At 37.9% G+C, this 23,946-nt stretch overlaps 1 protein-coding gene across 1 annotated transcript in view; it reads left to right on the forward strand.

The window, feature by feature from the left end:
* LOC107193182 (1-phosphatidylinositol 4,5-bisphosphate phosphodiesterase epsilon-1-like) overlaps window positions 1-23,946 on the forward strand; it is a gene marked incomplete at both ends in the record, with an annotated part of 68,087 nt that overhangs the window by 29,568 nt on the left and 14,573 nt on the right. Inside the window, 3 exons of the mRNA XM_015582585.1 lie at window positions 4,934-5,216; window positions 8,367-8,575; window positions 9,624-9,919. Coding sequence (XP_015438071.1) covers window positions 4,934-5,216; window positions 8,367-8,575; window positions 9,624-9,919 — 788 coding nt within the window. The remainder of the gene's footprint in view (window positions 1-4,933; window positions 5,217-8,366; window positions 8,576-9,623; window positions 9,920-23,946) is intronic.

The following is a 23,946-nucleotide window of genomic DNA, read 5'->3' on the forward strand; positions in this document are numbered from 1 at the left end:
GGGGGGGGGGATAAACTGGAAGTATGAAGATATTTGAAGATGATGATCTAACAAGCAGGAAAAGAGAAGTACAAGGAAAAATAAAAGAAAGAGAGAAGGAAGAAGGAAACCACGGAAACAAAACGAAAGTAGAGTACAGAGAACTGTGGATAGGGGAGACACTATGGAAATGGGACGATTGGAGGGGGGAGCTAGTAGGGGAACCAAAGAGAACGCAAGAAAGAGCAACAGGAAGAGGATAGGGGGGAAGAGGGAGACGATATGGAGAGAGAGGGAAGAGGGAAAAGGGAGCAAATGAGAGAAAGACAAGCGTGAGGGAGTCAGCGCAGAAGGAAGGGACGGATATTCTATTCTGGAATGTTACGGGGGTAAACAATAAAGATGAAGAATGCTGGAAATATATGTGGAGGCACGAAATAGTATACTTGGTGGAAACGTGGCTGGAGGAAAGCGAATGGCAGGAGTGGAAAAAGAAGCTACCGAGAGAATACCGGTGGCAAGAAAGGGGTCCAAGAAAGAAAAAAGAAGGGAAGAGCCAGGGGGGGATGATTACAGGGGTCAGGGAAGAAATGGAGGAAAAGGGGGGAAATCCGCAAAGGAAGGAATAATGCAAAGTAACAGTGTAGATGTATCTTCTTGTAAGAAGAATTGAGAATATGGATGGTGTACAAAAGGAATGAGGAACTGAAGAGACTGGACCAAGAAATAAAGGAAAGACAGGAAAAACTGTTACTGATGGGGGGGAGCTCGAATGCGAGAATAGGAAATAAGAGAGGACAGATGTGGGTCGAGAAGCGCGGAGAAACGGAGAAGAGAAAGTTGAGGGACAAAATATTTAACAAGGAAGAAAAAGAAATGATAAAATTATTGGAGGAGAGGGGAGGGACGGTATTGAATGGAGACAAGCCGAGTGACGAGAGTGGAGAATGGACCTATGAAAAGACAAGGAAGAAATCAGTGATAGATTACGGAATAGTAAATAAGGAAGTCTGGGAAAGAGCGGAGAGAATTGAAGCGTGTTGCAGAATAGATTCGGATCACAAACCAATAACGGTAAGGATAAGAGAAAAAACAAAAAGAATAGAGAGGAGAGAGGAGACAGGAATTGTGCAGGACTGGACGGAAGAAGGAATTGAGTAATATAGGTACAGGATAAGGCATAAAGTGGAGGAAATTACGCCGACAGAAATGGACACACAAATTAAAATATGGCTGAAGATATGGAAAATGGCGGGAGCTGATGGACTGAAAAACGAAGTGTGAAAGTATGGAGGGGAAGGGGTGAGGGTGAAGCTAGCAGAGGCACTGAAGAAAGTATGGAGAGGGGAGGACTACCGAGAAGAGTGGAATGAGGAAGTTGTCACACCCATATTTAAAAAAGAGAAAGTGGAGGAGGTAAGGAACTATAGGGGGTACCGATAACGAAGGGATAGTGAAGGGCGGAGAGGAAAAGAAAGTATGAGGGAACACACATGCGGGATTTAGGAGAAGTAAAGGAACGATGGATAATATATGCATTCTAAAGTAGGAAGAAAAATAGGGAAAAAAGACGGATAGGTATACAGATTATCAGTGGACTTAAAGACAGCATTCGACACGATAGATAGGGCGAAGTTGTGGGAGGCGATGAGGTAGAAAAAAATAATGAAAGGGCTGATAGAGAGGGTAAAGAGGATATATAAGGAAACGGAATACAGAGTGAGTATGGGGGATAGGGAGGCAGAAGAATTTTTGACGAACAAGGGAGTGAGACAGGGGTGTCCACTTAGCCCAACTCTGTTTAATATATATATATATATATGGCGGACCTAGAAGAGGAGCTGAGAAAAGGTGGAGGGGGAGTCAAGATAGTAAATAGGAGAACCTGGTCACTGAAGTATGCGGATAATGTCGTGCTGTTCGCAGAAGAAGAAGCTATGAAGGAAATGATGAGAAGGCAAGAGAGGTACTTGAACAGGACAAAGTTAGAGCTGAACGTGGAGAAAACGAAAATGACGGTGTTTCGAAAGGGTGGAGGAAGAAAGAAGAAGATAGACTGGAAATAGAAGAAAGAAAGCATAAAAAAGGTACAGGAGTTCAAATATCTGAGGTATATAGTGAGAAGAAACAACGGGGGTAGAGACCGCGCGAAAGAGAGAGTTAGCAAAGCAGAAATAGCAATGAGAGGAGTATGGGGAATATGGAGAAAAGAAGTTTAAGGCGGATACTAAATGGAGTATGAAGCTCTTCGACGCAATAGTAGGCGGAATAGTGGCTTATGGGGCTGAACTGTGGAGCTGGAAGGTCCGGGACGAGATAGAGAAACTAGAGGAAAAGTACATGCGATGGGTTTTAGGGCTGGATAGTAGAACAGGATATACATATAGTGAGCGAGGAAATGAAGAAAGAAAACAAAGGAAGACAGATGGCACTAAGAACAATGAAATGGGAAGCAAAAATTAGGAAAGGGGAAGGAAACAAGCTGCTACAAAGGTGCTGGGAAGAAAGGAAACGGGATGAACAAAAGAAAGTAGAAACAGTGTGGGAGAAATAACGTGAGAAGCATGGGACAGAGGAGGAAAATATTCAAAGATGGATCGAGAAAGAAGTGGACTGGATAGAGAAGGTCAGAAATAGAGAGGAGGAAAATAGAAGATTGATAAGGGAAAACAGGACGCAATGGATTAAGGACATAGCGAGGATGAGTTGTGGGTGTGAAAAAAGGTCGAATAGGTACTGGATGGAGAGAGAAAAAGCGGGATGTTGACTATTCACAGATACAGTGGAACATGTGGCGAAAGAGTATGAAGAAATCAAGAGATGGGAAGGAGAAGTGAATGAGATTATTGGGATGAAGGGGGAAGGGTACGAATGGATTATGGAATGGAAAAAGAGAAATAAGAAGGCAGAGGAAGAGGATAAACGGTTGGCGGGGAGACAAGAAAGGTCGCAGGAGGACAGGAAAAGGAGAGAAATAGGGAAGGAAAGAGGACAACAAAAGAGAGGGAAAGGAGATAAAAAGGGAATGATACAAAAGAAAATGTATTGTAAATTAGGAAAGGAAGCCATGTAATGTCTTAGGGCGAACATTCATAATAAATAATAATAATACATCCGAAAAACGCACGAAAATAGATCGAAAAAGAAAAATATCACTTTTTGTTGTAAAGTTTAGATACAATTTAGATCAAAATTTGATAACATGTCCGGTACTTGAACACTATTTGTTTCATCTGTCTGACAATCAATAGATATTTCTACTTACGTTACTGTTTACAATCGTGGACAATGGTATAATGTCATTTATGTTCCACAATAATTGCATACAAACTTATATTTGGAAAAGTAGTAATTGCTAGTAAGAAACACATTAATTACGGTATTGGAAAGAGCCAGACTAATTTTCCGATTCGATGTATATTACTACCATGCCTTGTACATTTGTGACGTATAAAATAGTTTGTCTTAAAACAATGAGCCAGCAGAAAAACTTCAAATATTAGCAAATCATGCCGTGTGTGATGTTGTTTCTTACGCTTTCAGTACAAAATGTTAATAGATACGTACGTTTATTAGTATATCGTAAAACTATGAAAACAGAAAAAATATTTATATCAACAAGCTTCAAAAGTACTACTTCAGAAAAGTTGACTTTCTGAATATGAATTTCTAACAAATACCCAGAATTACTCGATGCAGACCTTTACATCACGACAGTCAAGTATTTCGTCCATATGTATGGAAACTTGACTAGATTGTAGATACAGGTAATCTCTGTATAAAATGTTAGTTAGGTTCCTAGAAATAATAAACATTAGAGTCCACTGGATATGTAAACCAAATCTGTACAGGGTGAATTGTGCATATCAAATTCATGGGTACAACACATCCACCTTATGAAAATTGCGATAAAATACAAACCATTTAATTTTATGAATTATTCTGTTATTAAGCCACTAAATAACTTCTAACGTATGCATTGTATGACAAAATTTTGTATACAGAAGTTGCATGGTTTGGAGGGATACATTATGTATATAATTTTCTTAGAAGTGGAGGCGTTCCGGAGATTTCCAAGTCAACTCCGGTATTTTAAATGGAATGCTATATTTTGTATGTCAAAATATGGAAGAGTGTTGAATTCTGAGTAAAGAAGTATTAACCTTTATTAACTCTGAACCTAGTAATTCAGGAATAATTTCACCCCGTTTCTTGAAAATGTACTGTGCGTAATATTTCGTTTCGGATAAATTTCGGCATACGTAGCTATAGCTTTTATTGCATTTTATGCAATTAGCTTTTATGCTCCAACTTGATATTACACACAGTACAGTTTCAAGAAACGAAGTAAAATTATTCGTGGTATATGAGGTTCAGAGCTAATAAAGGTCAATACTTTTGTGCTCAGAATTCAACACTCCTTAATATTTTAGCACAGAAAAATATAACATTCCATTTAAAATGACGAAGTTGACCTTGAAATCTCCAAAACACCTCCAACTACAAAAAAATGATATGCACTCCATAATGTATTCTTCCAACGCATGCAACTTCTGCATCAAAAATGTTTTCATATAATGAATACTTTAAAAGTTATTTAAGGTATGCAAGTTGCGTGGACCACCCTGTATATATGAATTTGCAAGGAAGGAATATACAAAGCCACATGCAATTATTTCATTATACAAAAAATAAATCTAAGAATAGATATTCAATTGGGTATAAAATATCCACGTTATGCATCCTAGGGTTAATAACAAACTTTGTGATTCAAGTTGCTACACTTCTGTCCTTTGTGAAGCTCTGACCAAAAGATTAAACACATTTAGTACCTAGAATAACAAAAATGTGAATCTCCAAATTATAAATGTGAATATTCCTTGAAATTCCAACAGCGACTTAATGAAGATCTGTATCGAACGCGTGAAGTAAATATTAATTTTATTCGTTTCAGAATTTGGTACATGGGTCTTTGTTGGATCCTACGAGGCCTGAAACGGCAACAACAACTAACGGATCGTAGATCACGATGGTTGAAAGAAAAATACCTTCAGCTTTATTTTGAAGAAGGTGGCCTGGAGCCAATGACGGCGGACGCTATAAGGGCTTTCGGCGGCCGTGACTGGTCCACGAATGAAACTATCGGAACACTTTCACCAACGAGTAGCACTCTTCGCAAACGAAACGTTAAGGGAAAAAAAACGAAATCTATAGGCAATATACATGCATTAACAAAGGTTTGTACATTGTACATTATATTTCACCGGTAACGTTATTGTTCTAGAATAGAACGAACATTTATTTGATAGTTGTAGTTACTTTTAAGGGGGTATATAGGTATTTCGGTTTCAAAAACTCGAAATTTTTTTTTTCGATTATTTATGAAAGCCTTAAGAATGTTTTTAAACAAAATTTCATTGAAAAGTTCGCAAAATTACGGAAGTTACAGCGTAGGGAGTGACGGCGGGACTAATGCAGTTACACATGTATCCAAATCTTTAAAGCCGTTTTTTTCAAAACGGTGAACATCATAATTTGAGAACGGATCGATACTTTTTGCTGTAATTTGAAGTGAACCTACAAAACACTTTTGCCCACAAAGTGGAACTTGCTTATTAAGATAGCATGACAATAAACAATTTTATTAAACATTTCCCCCAGATTTATGTCAGGAAAAACGTTCAAAGTTGATATTTGTTGTATAATTCCAAGCATTTTTATTAAAATTTTTCGACCAAGTTCCACTTTGTTAATTTTGTGTTTTAAGAATTACATTTACAACAATTTTTCCTTTAGATGAGTCGTTCAATGAGAATCGTGTTCATCACATCGACTCGCACACTACGCAAGCACTCACTTTGATGTGTCGTGTTTAAATTAATTTGTAATATTTAGTGAATTTTCCTGTTTTAAAATACATATTACCTCCCTATGAAAGAATTGTTAAAAGAGCAAATGGTTGGAGTTATTACTCGCTCTACAATCGAATTCAAAAGAAACTGTTCATTTCAGTTGTCTAATACTTATGTACTCCCTTAAACATTCACTTACAAATGTTCTGCGCTTCTTTTACTGTCCATTTTATTGAAATTATTTGTGGTGTCGGAACTTTTCTATTTCAGACTCGTGATTGTTTAGAAAAGCTTTTTATTAAAGAGAGTTTTTGTCTCGTGTGTGAGCGGATCAACGCCAGATTCACACTAGCGGTCAAAGGCATGGTCAGATCACGATCAATCTGAATTTAGCCTATACTTCTCTCATTGAATTACGTGTGAGCGATAAAAACCGCTTCCGGATTTAACGTGATCTGACCGTGCCGTGACCGTTAGTATGGATCTGCCTTAATAGTCACTGTATCAGCACAACCTATAAGCTCTAAGCTATAACATAGACACTTCGGCGCCAAACTGTTGTCAAGCCTGAAGTGCGCCGTGCATGCTGCGTGAATGCGACGAAAGAATGCGTTATTGAAGGACAGTCGATCATAAAGGCAGGGCTACACACATGCAACGCGCATTGCAGAACACTCTTGAAAGGGTCAATTTTAATGGGTCGACGCACAATGAACAACTTCCAAGCCGAGTACGAACATTCTGAACGCATCGTAGAAAATATCAGAAGGAATGTCTGTTTGTTGCCATGCGTACCTAGGGCTGCCATCCATCCGGGTTTCGCCGGATTTGTCCTCTTTTTTTTTTTAGGGCGTCCAGGCACGTCTGAGGGGATTTTCTGTAATGATCCAGGGTTTTCAATGTTGCTCGCTTGCTCACTCCGTTGCCCAGCGTGTCAGCCTCCTTTTTTTATCGTATTTTAATTATAAGTTAAGTCTGCGTATTTTATAAATTATTTTATGTCACAAATAGATTCCTACTTTGTACAACTATATTTTATCTTTATTTCTTGATTGCGGTTACAGTCTATAATTTACAGAAATTTTTGTCTTGGGATATCGTATCCAATATGAGAAATAGTTGAAAGCGTCCACATTTCAAGTGGAAATATCCGGGATTTTAAATTTTAATGCCTATCGGAACATTAATTACTATATTAAAAGAAAGAAAATTATATACCATGTATTATATTATGATATAATTATTTATGGACCCTTTTTGAGGGTTTCAAGTGGAAATTCGATTGCACGTTGCTCACTGTCGCACGTGTGTAGCCCTGATTTAAGGTATAAAGACGAAAGATAGTGTATGTGTTATTTGTATTTTATTTTATTTTTATTTTATTTTCCTAAATGCACAGATGTTAATATGTGGCCTTTATCATAATACAGGGGCAGAGATGGGCAAATTCATTATCTAGATGAAGAGTTTCGAATAACAAATAAAAGATAAAAAAAGTACTACGTTATTTTTAATCGATTGAACGTAGAAATTACAATTCTTCCAATAAAATGATACTACTGCCTGAATGAGTAGACACTTAGCAAACAATTATTTAATCGTATTAACTATTTGAAGGTTAGAATGACAATCTTTGATGCTGCTGCTTTTCATTATGTGTTATTCGAACAAAATTGTAACCAACTCTGTGCAGGGGGTCCCACCTAAATATCTTCTTTATTTTTACTGATTATGAGAAATAATTAAATCACAGTTTGAATGGTTTCAGAAATATCGTATTTGAAACAAATTTGTATGATCATTTTTTTCAATTTTTTTTTAGGTCGCCATTATTTTTTTTGCCAAACAACATGTACCTTTTTTATTGCACCATGTAACTCATGTTGAGATGCATTCAAACTTATGACTTTGAGGTGAACTTGAACATTGAAAAGATAATGAAATAATGAAACGACTAATGAAAAAAAGACGTTCACCAACAGCAACTCACCACTAGCAAAGAAAGTGCGGCTATAACGTCAGGAGAGATAGAAACGATTAAAATCACAATCTGTGATTTCTCGTTTATTAGACAGTGTATCGCCATCGATGAACATCACTTTCAGCATTTGTAACATAGAAAGTAAGTTCACATACCATCCTACCGTTATTCCAGAATTGCATTATTTTTTCAATGTTCAAGTTTACCTGAAGGTTATAAGTTAGACATATCTATTAGAATGTACCTTAACACGTACTATATGATGCAACAAAAAAAAAGTATATGCTCCCTGAAAAAAAAATTCCTGTGACCAAAAAAGTTAGCAAAAAATGATCATAAATAAAATGTTTCATATACTATACTCCTCTTCTGAAACCATTTAAACTATGTTTGAAACATTTCTCATATCATTAAAAACCAAGAAGATATTTAGGTGTTCGTTCTTACAATTGGATGGGACACCCTTTGTTTGTTAGTTATACAATAGTTAGATTATACTGTACAGATTAAACTTAACGCTTACACTATACCAAAGTCATAATTGTTCAAAACAGGATTTGTGCTTAAAACAGTATGACTGCTCGTCCTCAGAAGGAGGCTTATCAGCGACCCCTCTACGTCAGATTACGGGTAGCAGAGAAAGCCTGACGAGAATCATACCAGCATCCCCACGGTCTACGAGAGATCGAGTTCCTCCGCGCAGTCCTCCTGGTTCTGCCGAACGAAGTATTAGTTCGAACTTGCCTTACACCAGCTTTCAGAGGTAGATGTTTCGATGGTTCTTTGTCTCGGGTGTAAAATACAGTATTTCCTCAAAAACCTCGAAAAAGTCTGGTCAAGATCGATCGAGGTGCCCGAAGCTTGGAAACCTTTCCAATCAAACAACGACCCTTTTTTACTATTGATTCAGACATTTATCGCGTACTTGCCATCCGGCAGGTATAAAAAACAGGACGTACCGAGATTAAGCAAGATAGAGCACTAAGCAGAGACCTGTTGGACGAACGCTGGAAGTATACGAAACATCTATGTGTTAACAAATACAATATTGAAAGTTAATTATTTTGCCTTATACGTTCATAGAACTTTTACTAATGAATTTGTAACGTTTCTCTGGTCTAGATGAGAACAAATACAACCTTACTCTATACATAATAGCAATATTAGTTAAAATTATCCGAATATCGTCTCATTTTCATAAAAAAAACTTCACCAATTTGTTAGTAAAAGTTTTATTAAAAAGCAATATGAAAATAACAAAAAGTATGCTGAATCAGTTAGGATATAGACGCATTTTATACCAGTTCAAACATTGCTTTAGAGCAATGCCAGAATAAAAAACGATTCCTACAAATGAGAAGGAAAGTAAAAATTTCAGATTTTCAAAGTGATACTGTATTTTACAGTAACAGTAACAGTAATACAGTTTTTCATAATTCAGACATTGTTAATTAGTGCTGAACTCTTTTTTTTTTAAATGTGACAATAAAAATATTGATCCTGTGTTTATCATTGTTCATTTTTCTATCTTTACTAGGGAAAATATTTGTAACGTTCATTGTTGTTAATTTTCGAAGTAATTAGAATTCATCACACTTCTTCCATTTGAAAAAATTCCAACATATTTTACTAATATACTGATATATAGCTGTTCTCACGCGATTTCAAATAATCAATTTATTCATTTATTCTAACAGACAAAATTATCTGGAATTAAAATTATTAAGTCTAGACGATTCGTTCGATAATTATTCGTAGTACCTACACTTTGAACTAATCAGATTTCTCTCTTTTCAATTCTATTTGTGCAGCCTATTATGTGTCGCCAGAGACAAGGATAAGAATGGATCTGGAATGTCAGGTGGATTGGAAGCACCATGGCAAGTGAAAGCGCGAACAACTTCCATAATGTACGAAACTCAGTTAAACTTCGTCGAGTTCGTCGCACTATTTCGCTCATTCAGCCTGAGAGCCCGAAAGGATTTACGCGACCTATTCGGCCAGCTGGCGATCACCTGTCGCAGCCAGAGTGACGGTTCTTTGGGGGACTTCAGTATACGACCGCCAGTGTTACGCCAAGCCAGCGATGCCACACCTCAACGAATCGGTTAGTTTTTACGATATTTTCCAATTCTTATGAACAGAGCTCGACAAATCGCGGCGAATCGTACTCACCAGACAAAGAAACAGGGATAAACTTTCGAAAAGTCCACACCCGATGACCCCGATCTTGACATACGAGTTTGATAATTATGGTAAAAAAGTAAGTTAAACACCGTTTTTTGGAAAAAATCGATTTTATTTTTCAACACAGTCTCCATTCAGGACTATACACTTGGTTTAGCGAGTTTCCAATTTTTTTATCCCGTCGAAAAAAAATATTTGTTAAAGGCTGCAAAATACGTATTAACAGCGGCGATGGCATCCTCATTCGATGAGAATTTTTTTCCACTGAGCCAAATTTTCAAGTTTCGTAATAGGAATAAGAAGTCGGTTGGGGCCAAGTCCGGAGAATAAGGTGGCGGAGGAATCAATTCGAAGCCTATTTCGTGCAATTTTGCCATTGCAACGGACGATTTGTGGGACGGCGCGTTGTCTTGGTGAAAGAACACCTTTTTGTGCCCCAATCTTGGTCGTTTTCGTTTCAGCTCTTCTTTTAAACGGTCCAATAACGTTGCATAGTAGCATCGGAAACTATACCATGGATTTTTTCGACGATATCCGTCTTCGTGACCTCAACTAGACCTCCTGAGCGCGTTTCATCTTCAGTGGATCTTCGGCCACGTTTAAACACATTTATCCAGAAATAAATGGTCCTTAACGCTGGTGCAGAGTTTCCATGGACTTAATCGAGCTCTACTTTGATCTGAACAATCGTTCACTTCTTTAAATAAAAAGTTTTATTATTGCACTCGTTTTTTTTTTTTTTCATTTTTGTGGCAACTGCTACAATGCTCGCCTCAAACGTTTATAAAACGTGAACTACGTGTCATTTCTAGTTGAAATTTGGCCTAAACTAGTTGAAAGAGTGATACTTGGCAGCCGTGACGTCACCAAATAAATTATGGCACCATTTCTGGGAAATTTACCGCTGGGAAAATGGCTGCCATTTAATTATAACTCGTTTCATCAAAATACCATCTGCTGTAGCTGGAATATCTTTGTGGGCTTTTATCTGAAACAAGTTTTGTTAATTCTATAATAAAGTAGACGAAATCAACTAGTACTTGTCCAAGCCCATTTTGAAAATATCAATATTAAACGTGTACTTTCCGATATAAACTTTCAACTTCTTTTGTTATTAAAAAAATACAAAATGCACGAATCAAAAATTCGCTTTGTCAAATACTAGATTTTAGTGTCACGAATATTATCACAAAGTTTGATTTAAATTGGTTCAATATATTTTTAAATATTGCTGGTACCGATTGTGAAAACTGCATTTCGGTACCAGCTTCTGATGATAGATATATCGCTCAATTTTTGAGATATTACTAAGGAAATAACATATAATAGGAAATATATCTTGAATGTTTAATAAACAATAATGCCGTATATACAAACAATTCTTATTTCTCCCCTCAATTAACAGCTGAAAGGTATATAATCCCTTAAGCTATTTATCCTGGCGCCTCTTGCTTACTCATAATTAATTTATTTAGTATTAAAAACGTTAGCAATTGACCATTCAGAAATAATACAAAAGAAATGACAGTCTTGTAATCAGAAAACTATAAGTCAAACTATAATTCAGTCGCACATTAAGCAAAAACACGTTACAAATAAGAACAATATAGTGCATAATGAAAATTTTAGACGACTAGACCAGAGAATGTTTGGGTTTGGTCTGATTGCGATTTAGGGGTGAATGAATAGAGTTGTGTTCTGTTTATGCGTTCGAGTGTTAGGACGATAGATGGCTTTAGACATGCGTGACAACTTTTTTTGGGAGGCTGAAAGGAGAGCATTAAGAAAAGATGGACAGGAGAAGGGTGTATGCGGATGTATTTCTGTGTGAAAGAAGAAGATGTATAGGAAGAGCACGAGTGAAGTTATGAAATGAGGTGCAGAAAGAGATTAGAAAGCTATCAGTGTGGAGAGTACAGAGTTTTATGCAAAACACTTATTCAAAAATGTTCAATAGTGTTAATTTAAATATATTCGTTGTTATTATTAATATCGCAGTACACCTGTTTATATCAAAGAAATCTTGCACAAATTCTAATCCGTAGGAGGGAAAAATAAATTCTTTTCATTTTCTCTGCCTGTAATAAAAATACATATAATAATAATTAAAATGACGATATTAAATATGGAATCAAAGTAAAATGAAACTTCATCGGATTCACCTAATCGTGAAAAATAGTGGGTAGTATGAAAGGCGTCCATAGTTAATAAATCATATTAAAACGATAATGCATTAACTGTGCACTAATAGTACAGTACTTTGAACAAAATTCTTATTGCTCCTTGTCGTTTGATTACCAAATCTGAATGCAAACACTTTTAACTGTCAATTTTTTAAAAGAATTTACGATCTTTTACAATCTTATTCAAAATTTTACAGTTTTGTGTCAGATAAAAAATTAAAGAATTAAACGTAAGAATTAATAGGTGGGTCATTCCACGCGAAATCGGACACCTTTTGGAGCACCATTTTGTTCCAATTTGGATATGTTGTAGTCTTTATCGATATATAAACGTATCTCGAAGGATTTTTGAAAATTTTAAAAATTGCAGATTCTACAGCTGTTTGAAATTTAGGATCAACCTTTTTTCAATAAATCATACTTATTAAACTAACAAACTGATCAAAATGAGCTTTGCCGATACTTACAGTGGAGACATAAGAGCACCAAATAAAAATTATTTCAGTTAAGAAAAGATATTTTTTAACCATCTATTTTGCAATTGTTTTAAATAAATGCCCTGTTTTTATACTGCCGCACTATTGAAAAATTTGAAAAAATGAGAATACAGCCCTATTTGTCCTCTTTATGGACATATCTTCAAAAATGTGGAGACTTTAAAATTGGCGGTATGAAAAATCATTGAAGTTAAGGGAGGAGACTCCTTTAGGGTCAACTCCGAATCGATCGAAGCGCTGATGTAAACAATCGGATGCCAGCGGAAACACAACATCAATATTTGGGACGGCTTGATAATGACATCTAGCGGCAGTACCCACAAATAAATTTTGTTCCCCGTTACCATCAAGCTGGGTGTGTATTTCCTACGCGAAGATACTGTTGCCAGACAGTATCGTCTTTCTGACGCTGTTGCCTCATGTCCCGCATGCAATTCTACCTGTGAGGAGAACGATGGAATAGCTACGGCCTGCGGCTCGTGGCGAGATTTCGATTCTCGCCGAACGTCCAAGGCCAGCGACCGACCCATCGGTGTACAATCTAAACAGACGTAGATGAGATAAGGAATGACGCACGAATGAAAATTTAACCTTTTACAATTTGCAATATATTTTAATGAAAATGTCATGAATGAATTGAAGAAATTCTCCCGATTAAAATGCGTCCTAATTCGAGTGTAATTGGACAATTGTTACTCATACGCAATGTTGCAAATGAAAATGATATACTATTGAAAATAATCCGAATGATGTCGTATTTGGACTCATTTCCAACGACAGAATCTCCTCAGTTCATTCGTGACACTTTAATGAATGTATACTGAAAACTATAAAAGATTAAATTTGCATACATGCGTTTCATTCCTTATCTGTTTACATTGTATTTCGATCGTCAGTCGCTGGCCTCTCGCCCGGCGCTCAACAGCCCATTTATTCCTGTTGGCCAAAGTTAGTCGAAGGAACAGTCCAGCGACAATGTTCTTTAGCTAACGATGAGCTGAGGCAGACAAAAAAGTTTAAAAAGCCGCAAATCGATGTGATTCATATTGCACTATCCAAAATTCTATGCTGCTTATTTATTCACGGTATATTAGTCTAGTCTGTATGTACAAACTAAAATATGATTTGCAATATGAAACTGCCCGCGCGAGAGCGGGTACGACAGCTACTTATCCATAAAATGATTTGAATGTTTATGAGAAGTTAAAGATTAGTCTAGATAATTAAGTTTTAATGATTTAATTGTAATTACGTGTTTCACAATGTACAGGGAAATGTTTGACAAAACACGCACAAAAATAGTACCAGACACTTTTTTCAACTTTTTTATCTTAGCCTATAATGAACATTTGAAATATGCCTCTTGTAGACATATATCTAAGAAAAATAAAAGCGAAGCTGCGATGTTACAGTTTCCTTATTGCCATGACTAAGTATATCAGTACTATCTATGTATATAATATCAATAATACTGCTTAATAACAATAGTGAAATCGAAAGCTGGTTTTATGACCATTCTAGTCGACGTTCAACGAAACAGTATTCCTGTCTCTTCGTTTTCGATCGACACCCGATGGTGACTTTCAGAGTGACCTAGGTCAGGCCACCATTATCGGGCCCAGTCATAACAAAATTCGTCGGTCAAAGCAAAGAAGCTACGAGCACCGAAGTAGTAAAAAATCTTCAGGTTTATAAGTCGAAAGTACGAGTTTTTTAGTTTTGTAACTTATTTGTAACTCTAACTTGTAAGTCTAACCACTTTTAATAGTTTGTAACTTATACCCTGCAATTTTCAGCGTGTATGTATCTTAATTAAGTGTATAACAGGTATTTGTTAAATGTTCACTATAGGATCAGAAAAGAAATGAAAAAAGGACTTCTTAATATTTTTACTATTTTCTACGCTATTCCAACAATTGTAATTTTTTCGAAATAACGGAAACATGTCATCTAATAAGTTAATCCTTCTAGCTTCTCAAAAAAACTCAAGTCGTTTGGTCCAATTTTAAAAAAAAAGTACGTAGTAGAACAGGTGCGGACGCAGCGAAGATGATACGCTAAGTACGCATGCGACAGCAATCAGTTGTTAGTAAAAAATCTATCTCCGCTGGGCGACGAATGAAAGATTGACACAGCGTATGCGATGAATTGTGTTCCTTTTGTGTTCTTTTATGAAATATTTGTGTAAGGATATAACACCTGCGTCAATTATGTCAATAAAAAATAAATAAATATCATTTCCAACAAGAGATTTGTATAGTATTCCATGTTTTTCGTATGTGGAATACCCGGAATATATATTGTGCCATTTTTACAATTTGTTTCTCGAGAATATCATGTCAAGTATCTCGTATGTAATTTCATTAATATAAAAACATAAGCATCATTGCAAGTACGAATAAGAAGGTTCATCCTTGCACACATTAGTACGTATTGTTTAATTCTCGGATTTCTTTCCCTCGCGCCGTTCTTTTTCTACGTTCGGCGAGAATCGAAATTTTGCCACGAACCGTAGGCCGTAGGTGTTCTATCGTTCTCCTGACGGGCAGAATTGTCATGTGGCAATAGCATAACAAAACAATCGATACGACCCGCCACGTGTTGCGAGGTTACATTTACCGACTCCCTCTGTTTTATCGATGCTCGTGGTAACGCAGGCCAAAGTGACTGACAAATACCATAAACGCCTCTAGCGGAGAATCCTTGAACTATACCACTGTTTATTTCTGCGTCTGGACGCATCAAATCGTAGGAACCAACTTGTGCTTTCCAGAAGTGATAAAGTGACTCAAATCGAATTTCCACGATAGTGTGATAGTGGTGTACAGTGTCTGGTCTGCTTTTGAAGAGAAAACCATTAAATCGTGAGATATTTGACAAAATGTGACTTGTGCAGCCCTTTTGTGTGTTTTCATCGGCGTCTGTCACAATCGCAAACTTTCTAAAATTCTAATTCTTTCAATTAGAATGTGTTTATTGGTGTCTATACGGACCAGACCACCCTGTACGGAAGTGTACAATTGTCGAGGCTCAAGTTGGTTCCTACGAAATCGAATGTCTCTCTTGTGCATCGCATATACATACACGGTTCCCGTTGATTGTGTAAGTGCACGGACACAGCGCACGGGCCACGGAGTCTCCCCCCTTAACGCTGCGTCGAAACCCATCGACTCGAATAGGCGAGTCGTACCGACTAGCCTTTTTTTTTTTTTTTTAAGCGGGGGAAATGCCTTATGCACACCCCGGAGTCCTGGGGTGCGACTCCGAGGTAGTGTGGGACTCGCACCCACTAAAACCCCCGCGGCAGCCTTCTCGGGCGGAACTCGGTGGTGGCGGGATCTCGTATGAACGCACCGCCACTGCCACGCCTGTGCTCCCCTTATCGGGGAGCCCGTTCCGTGAGGGCGATCGAACGCCCCCCAGAGGTGACCGATACCCCGGTCACCCCCCCTTCTCTACTCCGCCAGGGTCAATAGGACGCCGACACTACCGGGCCGCTTTGGATGCAGTCGGGGACCCCACTCCGACTATGGGGACCATGCGTCCGCCCATACACGCAGGCCTCGCCTGCCGGGGAGCGAGGAGACGCCTACAGGGGGACCTGCCCCCCGCCGGCGTCGTCGTGGCCGGCTGTGCGGGCCCCACGGCCCCGCCCCCGACCCCGCCACGCTCTCGTTCTCTCTCGACGAGCGGGATCGCGCGCCTTGCGGTCCCGCTCGTCGTCCTCCTTCTGCGAGATGACATCTCGCAGAAGGAGGACACGGCCCTCCACGACCTCTCGCTCCCCACCATGGCCGCAACCACGGCCGGGAGCGAGAGGTCTGCCCCTATCACTAGACGGAGTGCCCGCCTTTCCCTGGCAAAGGCTGGGCACTCCTCCAACACGTGCTGCGCGGAGTCAACCTCCGCGCTGCACTGGTGGCGTACCAACTAGCCTAGTACAACACAAGCTTAGGTTACGGTTATACTGGACGCGTATTCAGACGACTAGCCCTTCGTCCGTATACAGGTACTGATGGGTCTCGGTTTGGTATATCGATACGCACGACCAAATCAAACGCCTCTAAATCAATGGGAGCGGTTATACTGCACGCGTATCGGTCGTCCGAAGTCGCACGCGTTCGTCACATACAAGCGTCAAAACGTACGGGAAATCGCCGACACGACATCACTTCAACCGTTATATTTTGATTATTTTTCAACATAGGGCTCTGATTTAACGCTCATTATAAAGCTGAAGGAATATTGTTTTTAAGTATATGCACAAAATGTTGGTTATTGGTAATAAATATAGTTATAACATAGTTATAATATACACTGTTCCCACCTATGGATCAATCAGGAAAAAATATTACTGGATTCCTTGAATCTTCAACTATAAAATACACTTTTCAAAAAGATGGAGCGTTTTCGGGAAAATAAAAAAAAAATAAAGTTTACCATGACGTATGTCGCGCGGCGTGTGCAGGCATCACGCGATCAGTCGAATCATGGCAAACATTATTTTTTTTTTACATTTTCCCGAAAACGCTTCATCTTCTTGAAAAGTGTATTTTATAGTTGGAGATTCAAGGAATCCAGTAATATTTTTTTCCTGATTGATTCATACCTGGGAACAATGTCAAATCGGCATTTCAATATTTAACATTAATTATAACTATATTTATTACCAATAACCAAAATTTTGTGCATATACTTGAAAACAACATTCCTTCAGCTTTATAATAAGCATTAAATCAGAGCCCTATGCTGAAAAATAACCAAAATATCACGATTGAAGCGATTGCTTGAATTCATATTGCTCGAATACGACCAGTTCGTCCGTATACGCAGGTCGTTCAAGCCAGTCTGATTTTTCGTCCGACCTGATGCGGCGAGGTTTCGGGTTTTGGGAAACCTTTTTTATGGCACTTGAACTGCATTTTTTTCTAGTCCCCCGCCCCAGGCTATGCTTGCCTATGCTTTGCTCTCGTGGCACCTTCGTTCAAGGTGCTTAAAAGCGATAGCTCCGGTAAACCCGAACCAATGGAGGTCATAATTCTCCGATAAGAAATTGTTGAACAGCGTAAACTCCACGTATCCCTATTAGTACATTAACTATAAAAACCACTAATAATATTAAATTAATAGAAAAAAAAACAAATACTCCTCGTTTGCAACAGAAAATTAACTACATACAAAATACCAAGTTGAATAGCAAAAGCGACTATATACATCAATACGAAAAATAACTATATTAATATAACCATCGATGTAAGGAATAATGTTAAGTAAATAATGAAATGGTTAATAAAGTAAATTAATTAGTATATTAATAAGTAATATTAATGATTTGTGTACAGTACAGTTTGCATGGATAAAAAAGTGATCGCATTCCTGTGCCTGAGGGGTAAACTTTAGTTATAATTACAAGGTTTTCAATATTTATTGTACACCTATATCACCTCAGATGTGACTATGTTTTTTTAAATGTTTTCCTTTCATACTTTTCACCTTTGAATAATTTTATCTTTTTAATTGGCTTGATGCCTTTATGTACAATAAGGAAAGATTCTAACATTTGGCCGACAGCCGGTCCCGACCGCGCAGTACCACCGAGACACAGAACAACAGGATCATAAACTTGTACCTTTGGAAGATGCTCACGTTTTTGGCGCGGCCAAGTCGAACCTTCACCGCGCACATTTATTATTTTCACGTGCACGAGTCCTCCTGAACAATTACCTTATTAACCTTTTCAAGTATTGAAGAATTATTAAAAAAAATCCACACTGCGGAAAAATATGTATAAATAAAGTAATTATTTACTAGCATTATTCTTACATTGATGGTTATATTAATATAGTCATTGCTCATATTGATGTACATAGTCGTTTTTGCTATTCAACTTAGTATTTTGTATGTAGTTAATTTTTTGTTGCAAAAGAAGAGTGTTTGTTTTTTTTTCTATTAATTTAGTATTAGTAGTGGTTTTTATAGTTCATGTACTAATAGGGACACGTGGAGTAAAATATAAAATATAAAAAAATGTTTCCGGTTGCATTCGGAAATATTCAAAAAATTTATCTGGCTGTTTGAATAGATCCGAAAATAGTGTGTGGTATTCTCCATTCTCCTCTCTTGAAGAAAACATTTCGTTTTCCCATTCCATTCTCTCCTTCATTATTAAAATTGTTAATTAAGGACTTTCCAAAAAATACATATAATCGGCCAAATCCATGTCTTTTTAGTACGACGTGCGCCACACAACTGAGAACGAATCGTCAGAATTCTGCCTCTTCTTCTGATGAGCTAGTCGTCCGAATACGCATCCACTGTAAACTGTAACCATAGCTTTGGGAAAATGATTGGCTCGAGTAGCTCAACTCGTTACACATCACTAGCTGTAAGGTCGGTTTACACTATACGACACAGACCGTCGCGTAGCGTATCAGGCACGGCCGTTTCGGGCACAACAAAATACTGAAACATGGATTTTAAGTGGGACTGTCTACATAGTCCAGCACCGACCCGTAACGTACCGTCAACGGCACCTACTGCCGGCGTCGGATTAGGTCAATACACACTATACGGCACAGACCGTCGCGTAGCGCAACCGACACGGACCGTTTCGGGCAAGCAAACATTGAAAGACGCGTTTCAAATGTGACTACTACATTGTACGGCACCGACCTGCAACGTTCCGTCAACGGCGCGTAGCGACGCTGCTGGCATTCTCACGAAGAATGTTTGCCAGTACCTGACGGTGCAGGTCGGCGCTGGTCTGTCGCTGTGAAATAATAAACAGTTGTAAGCGGACCATTCCACGCCAAATCGATTACTTTTGACAATATGTTTTTCAATTTTAATGAAACTACAATATGTTGTAGTTTATGGGAAATAATAATGAGTTTGTATCAACATTTTGCTGGCTTTAAAGTTATTAACAAGTTACGGGTTTTTAGTCATGCATGACTATATAAACAAATTTATATTTTGTAAACTATTATACTTAAAGAGAAAATGTTATTTCATTCGCATCACAAAAGGTAGAACTTTCTAGGTTTATTTTTAATTTCATTGTACGCACCCTCTTTCAATATGAAAATTATAAATATATTTTTATTTTGCAAAGACAAATCTCTCTGCTCACGTTTTTAAAAATCTGAAAAAACGTATGTTCGTCTTTGAATCTTTTTGAATAAACAAACCAAATTTCATTAGTATCATTTCATAATTGTACTGAGGGTGGAGCTTCAAAGCATCCGAGTGCTGTCTCGATGCGCCACGCGATCAACAATTGCTTGCCATCTCTAAACTTTCACTAATCTACTTCACATAAACAACTCTCGACGTCCCCGATTTCTGAAAGATCCAAAGTGGTCCCCCGCTATCATGCACCCTCTTGCAAGACCGCACGCATTCTAGAAATTCTATCATAAATTCTCCAACGCTCAGTAAGCGACGGGCCATCTGCTTTCGACATATATGTACACGGTGTCCCACCTAACGTACACACCTTAAATATTTCACTTATTTTTGATTTGCAGAAAATTTACTGTAACAAATTCTTGAAGTGATCTTCATCAGCTTCGATTCATTTTTGCATTAATCCCTCTATTGTAGTTGTTTTATTATTTAGACATACTCCCATCAATTTGTGGATTTTTCGTTTTCGGGCTAACATGAAAGTCACACTAGTATAGGTCATGGCATTGGTCTTTGTTGCGAGGTGTTCACGAAAAATGTTGAATTTGGAGTATTTCACGAACGTCGTTTCCGGAAGAATAAATTAATATTATCGGAATATTTGGAATGAATAATTGACACTGGTGTCTTGTGTATAAATTGTATTTAATATATGAGATCGCACTAGACTGGTGAAGTGGTCTTTACTGATGTAGGATGCAGAATGTGTAGTTGTCATGGTACAGAAAGAATCTACAGGTTTGTGTGTTGCTTGAATGGTGTGTTGGAGTGGTGGATGTATTTGTACATGATTGGTGTTCTGAGTTGGTGTGAGTGTGGCAAAATTTGTCTGTAATGGTGGAAGGGAGAACGATACGCAGAAACTCCCCTTCTCGAAGTAGACCTGCAGTTCTTGGAATCGATGGCCAGGAAAAACCGTAAGTTAATAAAAATACGCGAGTGTCCCGTACGTGTTTTTCAGCTGTCCAAGAACCCCAGGTTATGGTCATCGTCGACGTCTAACGGCAATTCGGAAACAAAAGGCCGCAGGTCGGTCCTTGGCTGAATGCGCTAGTAAAATTTCCTGCCATAAATGCCTCGATTGTTACAGTCTCGACTTTACTATAAGCACGTTTCAACAGTCTTGATCTGAACTATAACGCCATAATGATGAAAATATGCTATTCCATTTAAAAAAATATCGATGACTCCGACATTTCGAAAAATATGACCCTGAGAAGAGTTTGTTCAAAATGAAATATGTTGTAGTCCCCGTGAAATAAGATGGAATTTAAATCATAATGTTCCTGTTCACGAATTTGTTTATACAGCCATGTTTGGCTAAGAATACGCTTTTTCGCGATTTTCAACATGTTATAATATGTTAATAACTTTGAGGCCAGTAAAATGATGACATAAACTCGTCATTATTTAACACAAATTACAACATATTACAGTTTCATAAAAATCGACAGGCATACTGCCAGAAAGTGATACATCCAGGGCGTGGAATGACCCGTGTGAACAGATTTTAGTTTATCTGGGCGCTTACTTACTTCACGAGATGCGTAGTGCCTCGGTATTTTTTTGTGAAGAGGCTGCTAAGCGGAACGTCGTGCCACTGACGCACAATGGGCCAGAACGTCGATTTAGCAGTTCAGAAGCTTAAATTGGGTGTAAAAATGGGAATATCATAACCAAACTTGGAAAGCATGTATTTAATGTTCCTCTTTCTTAAACAAATAAAAAATTAATAAGTAATGTTTGTTAATAATAACTTTTTTATAAACAAAATAAAAAAATTTGTTTTTTTACGGATTTATCATTGTCAATTACAAGTTCTCGTATATTATTCTCCAAATTAATGGACTTCTTTCAAAATTTTTCTTCTGGATAACGAAATTACGGATATTAAACAATCAGGGAGTGCTAGCGATGTATGGGACAAATCAGTAATTGTTTTAGTTCAGGACAATTTTTTATAAATTTGTATGAACATTAGATGTATTCATCGTGTTCCACATAGCTTTAAAATTCGAAATTATGTTGAAAAAAAAAGTTTTTTTGCAAAGGTTTTTCAGAATTGAGATTTAGCGGTAAATAACTATTGATGCCGGTTATTGCCGGACTTGATTTTTGATTTAATTGTTACTTTTTGTAACCGTAACCTTAGCCGGGAAAGTCGGTGATCGAATTCTTCCGCAGACTCTCCCACCCTCAAATTCGTGCTAGTACGGGCTGCGTTGTGTAGCACGACAAATTATAACGACAAAATCTTTGCTCTTCAGGACGGTTTACTTCGACTGCTCTGGGCAACGGTTCCAGGCAGAGTGTGCTTCGGTGGTCGTTTTCCAAACTTTCTCTGTCCGCAGTATTTCCTTTAGTCTACCCCCGCCAAGTCAACGCCAGCCTTAGTCCGGGGTATCAGTCGTGTTGACGTCCATTCCGTGAGGCCCGGTGTAAACGACCTTTGTTCTCTTCTTAGAACACATTTCTATCTTCAGTTGCTACTGTCGTCGAGGTAACTCCGAATTAGGTTTTAATACGTTTTATTTAACTATTATTTACAAATATGAATACAATTAGACAGAGTATTGTGATGTTGTGATGTTGCTGAAGTTCGGAAAATGACTGTCTCATCCCCTGTTTGGGACCAGTATTTAAAGGGGTTCCGGTATGGAGGGGGTGGACGCTAAGTTTAAGGAATTTAGAAAAGGATAACCTAGGAAATAGGGATATCACGAAAAGACATCATGGTGTCCTTCGGAATCCGAGTGAAAGCTGTCTCGGCAAACGGTCGGGTTTTTGAGGAGATCTGTATCGTAGGGTCGGTACATGGAAAAACCAACGGGGTAACGAAGGGTTCTGTAGCGACTACCGCGACACTACTATTCCTCAATCTTCCGAGATTTTTTATATGTCCCACCCTAGACGAATGCTTGCGTATTTCTGTAAGCTCACAATCGATGACTTTTTCGCAGACTCTCTGATTAGATTTGATTGATAGAATTACAATCGCTTTTTTTACGAATAAAATATGACTAATAATGTACGTTTAATCGATGTGTGATGTGTTGTAGTCGACCTTTCTCTTGAATAAACTGGACACTCTCACTGAACTTCACCGATTTTCACTGAATTTCGACGAAAGTAACCGTTAGGGACTCAGTCAAAAACAGACTAATAAAATGAAAGGGTGTACCTGGGTTATATATGTTTCGAGAAATGAAACCTTGTCTCTGATTGGAGCAAGTATGAGAGTTAAGCGCGGAGATGCATAGGTAGATGAGCTGGTGCCTCGTTGTAATATTTCGGAGATTCCTTTATTGCCTGAAATTTTCTTTATTTTCGGAAATTTCGACAGTAATGAATTTGTAAAATCTATTTCAACGGTAAGGGACGTTTAATTAGGTCCATCGTAGACGTCGCCATTCGGTGATACGATATTGTTTCATTATGTCAAAAGAGTATTTTGAAAAGAGGTAATTAGGAATTTCAGGGAATTCGAAAGAAGCGCTTTAGCCGCTCGAAAAAACAATATACTGCGAATAGTGATCCGCTATTGAAAATGTTCATTGACTTCACACTGAGCTATTAAAGGCAGGCGTGCGCCCCGTTTCAGGTAAGCGAGCCGCACGCGCGGTGATTACGGTCGGCCGATCGTACCAGTTACAATCCATATTACTTTAAATGACGGGGCGCATAGCTACCTCTAACAGGTCCTTTGTGAAGTCAATGACCATTTTCAACAGCGGATTACTATTCGCAGGATATTGTTTCTTCGTGCGGCTAAAGCTCTTCTTTCGACTCCCCTGAAATTCCTAATTACCTCTTTTCAAAAGACTCTTATGACATAATGAAACAATAACGTATTCGGCGACGCGTATGATTGCACCTAATTTAAAGTCCCTTACCGTTGAAATAGCTTTTAGAAATTTATTACTGTCGAAATGATTAGGGTTGTAAGAATAACATCTAATTGTCACAATAATTTGTGCATATATAACATAATATGTATGTATATATAAAAAAATTAAAATACTGAAGTGGAAACATTTATTTTCTTCTTTTTAAATGCCTCACAAATGAATATTTTTAAG

Source organism: Dufourea novaeangliae, unplaced genomic scaffold (genome assembly GCF_001272555.1).
Source record: "Dufourea novaeangliae isolate 0120121106 unplaced genomic scaffold, ASM127255v1 scaffold681, whole genome shotgun sequence".
NCBI lineage: Eukaryota > Metazoa > Arthropoda > Insecta > Hymenoptera > Halictidae > Dufourea > Dufourea novaeangliae.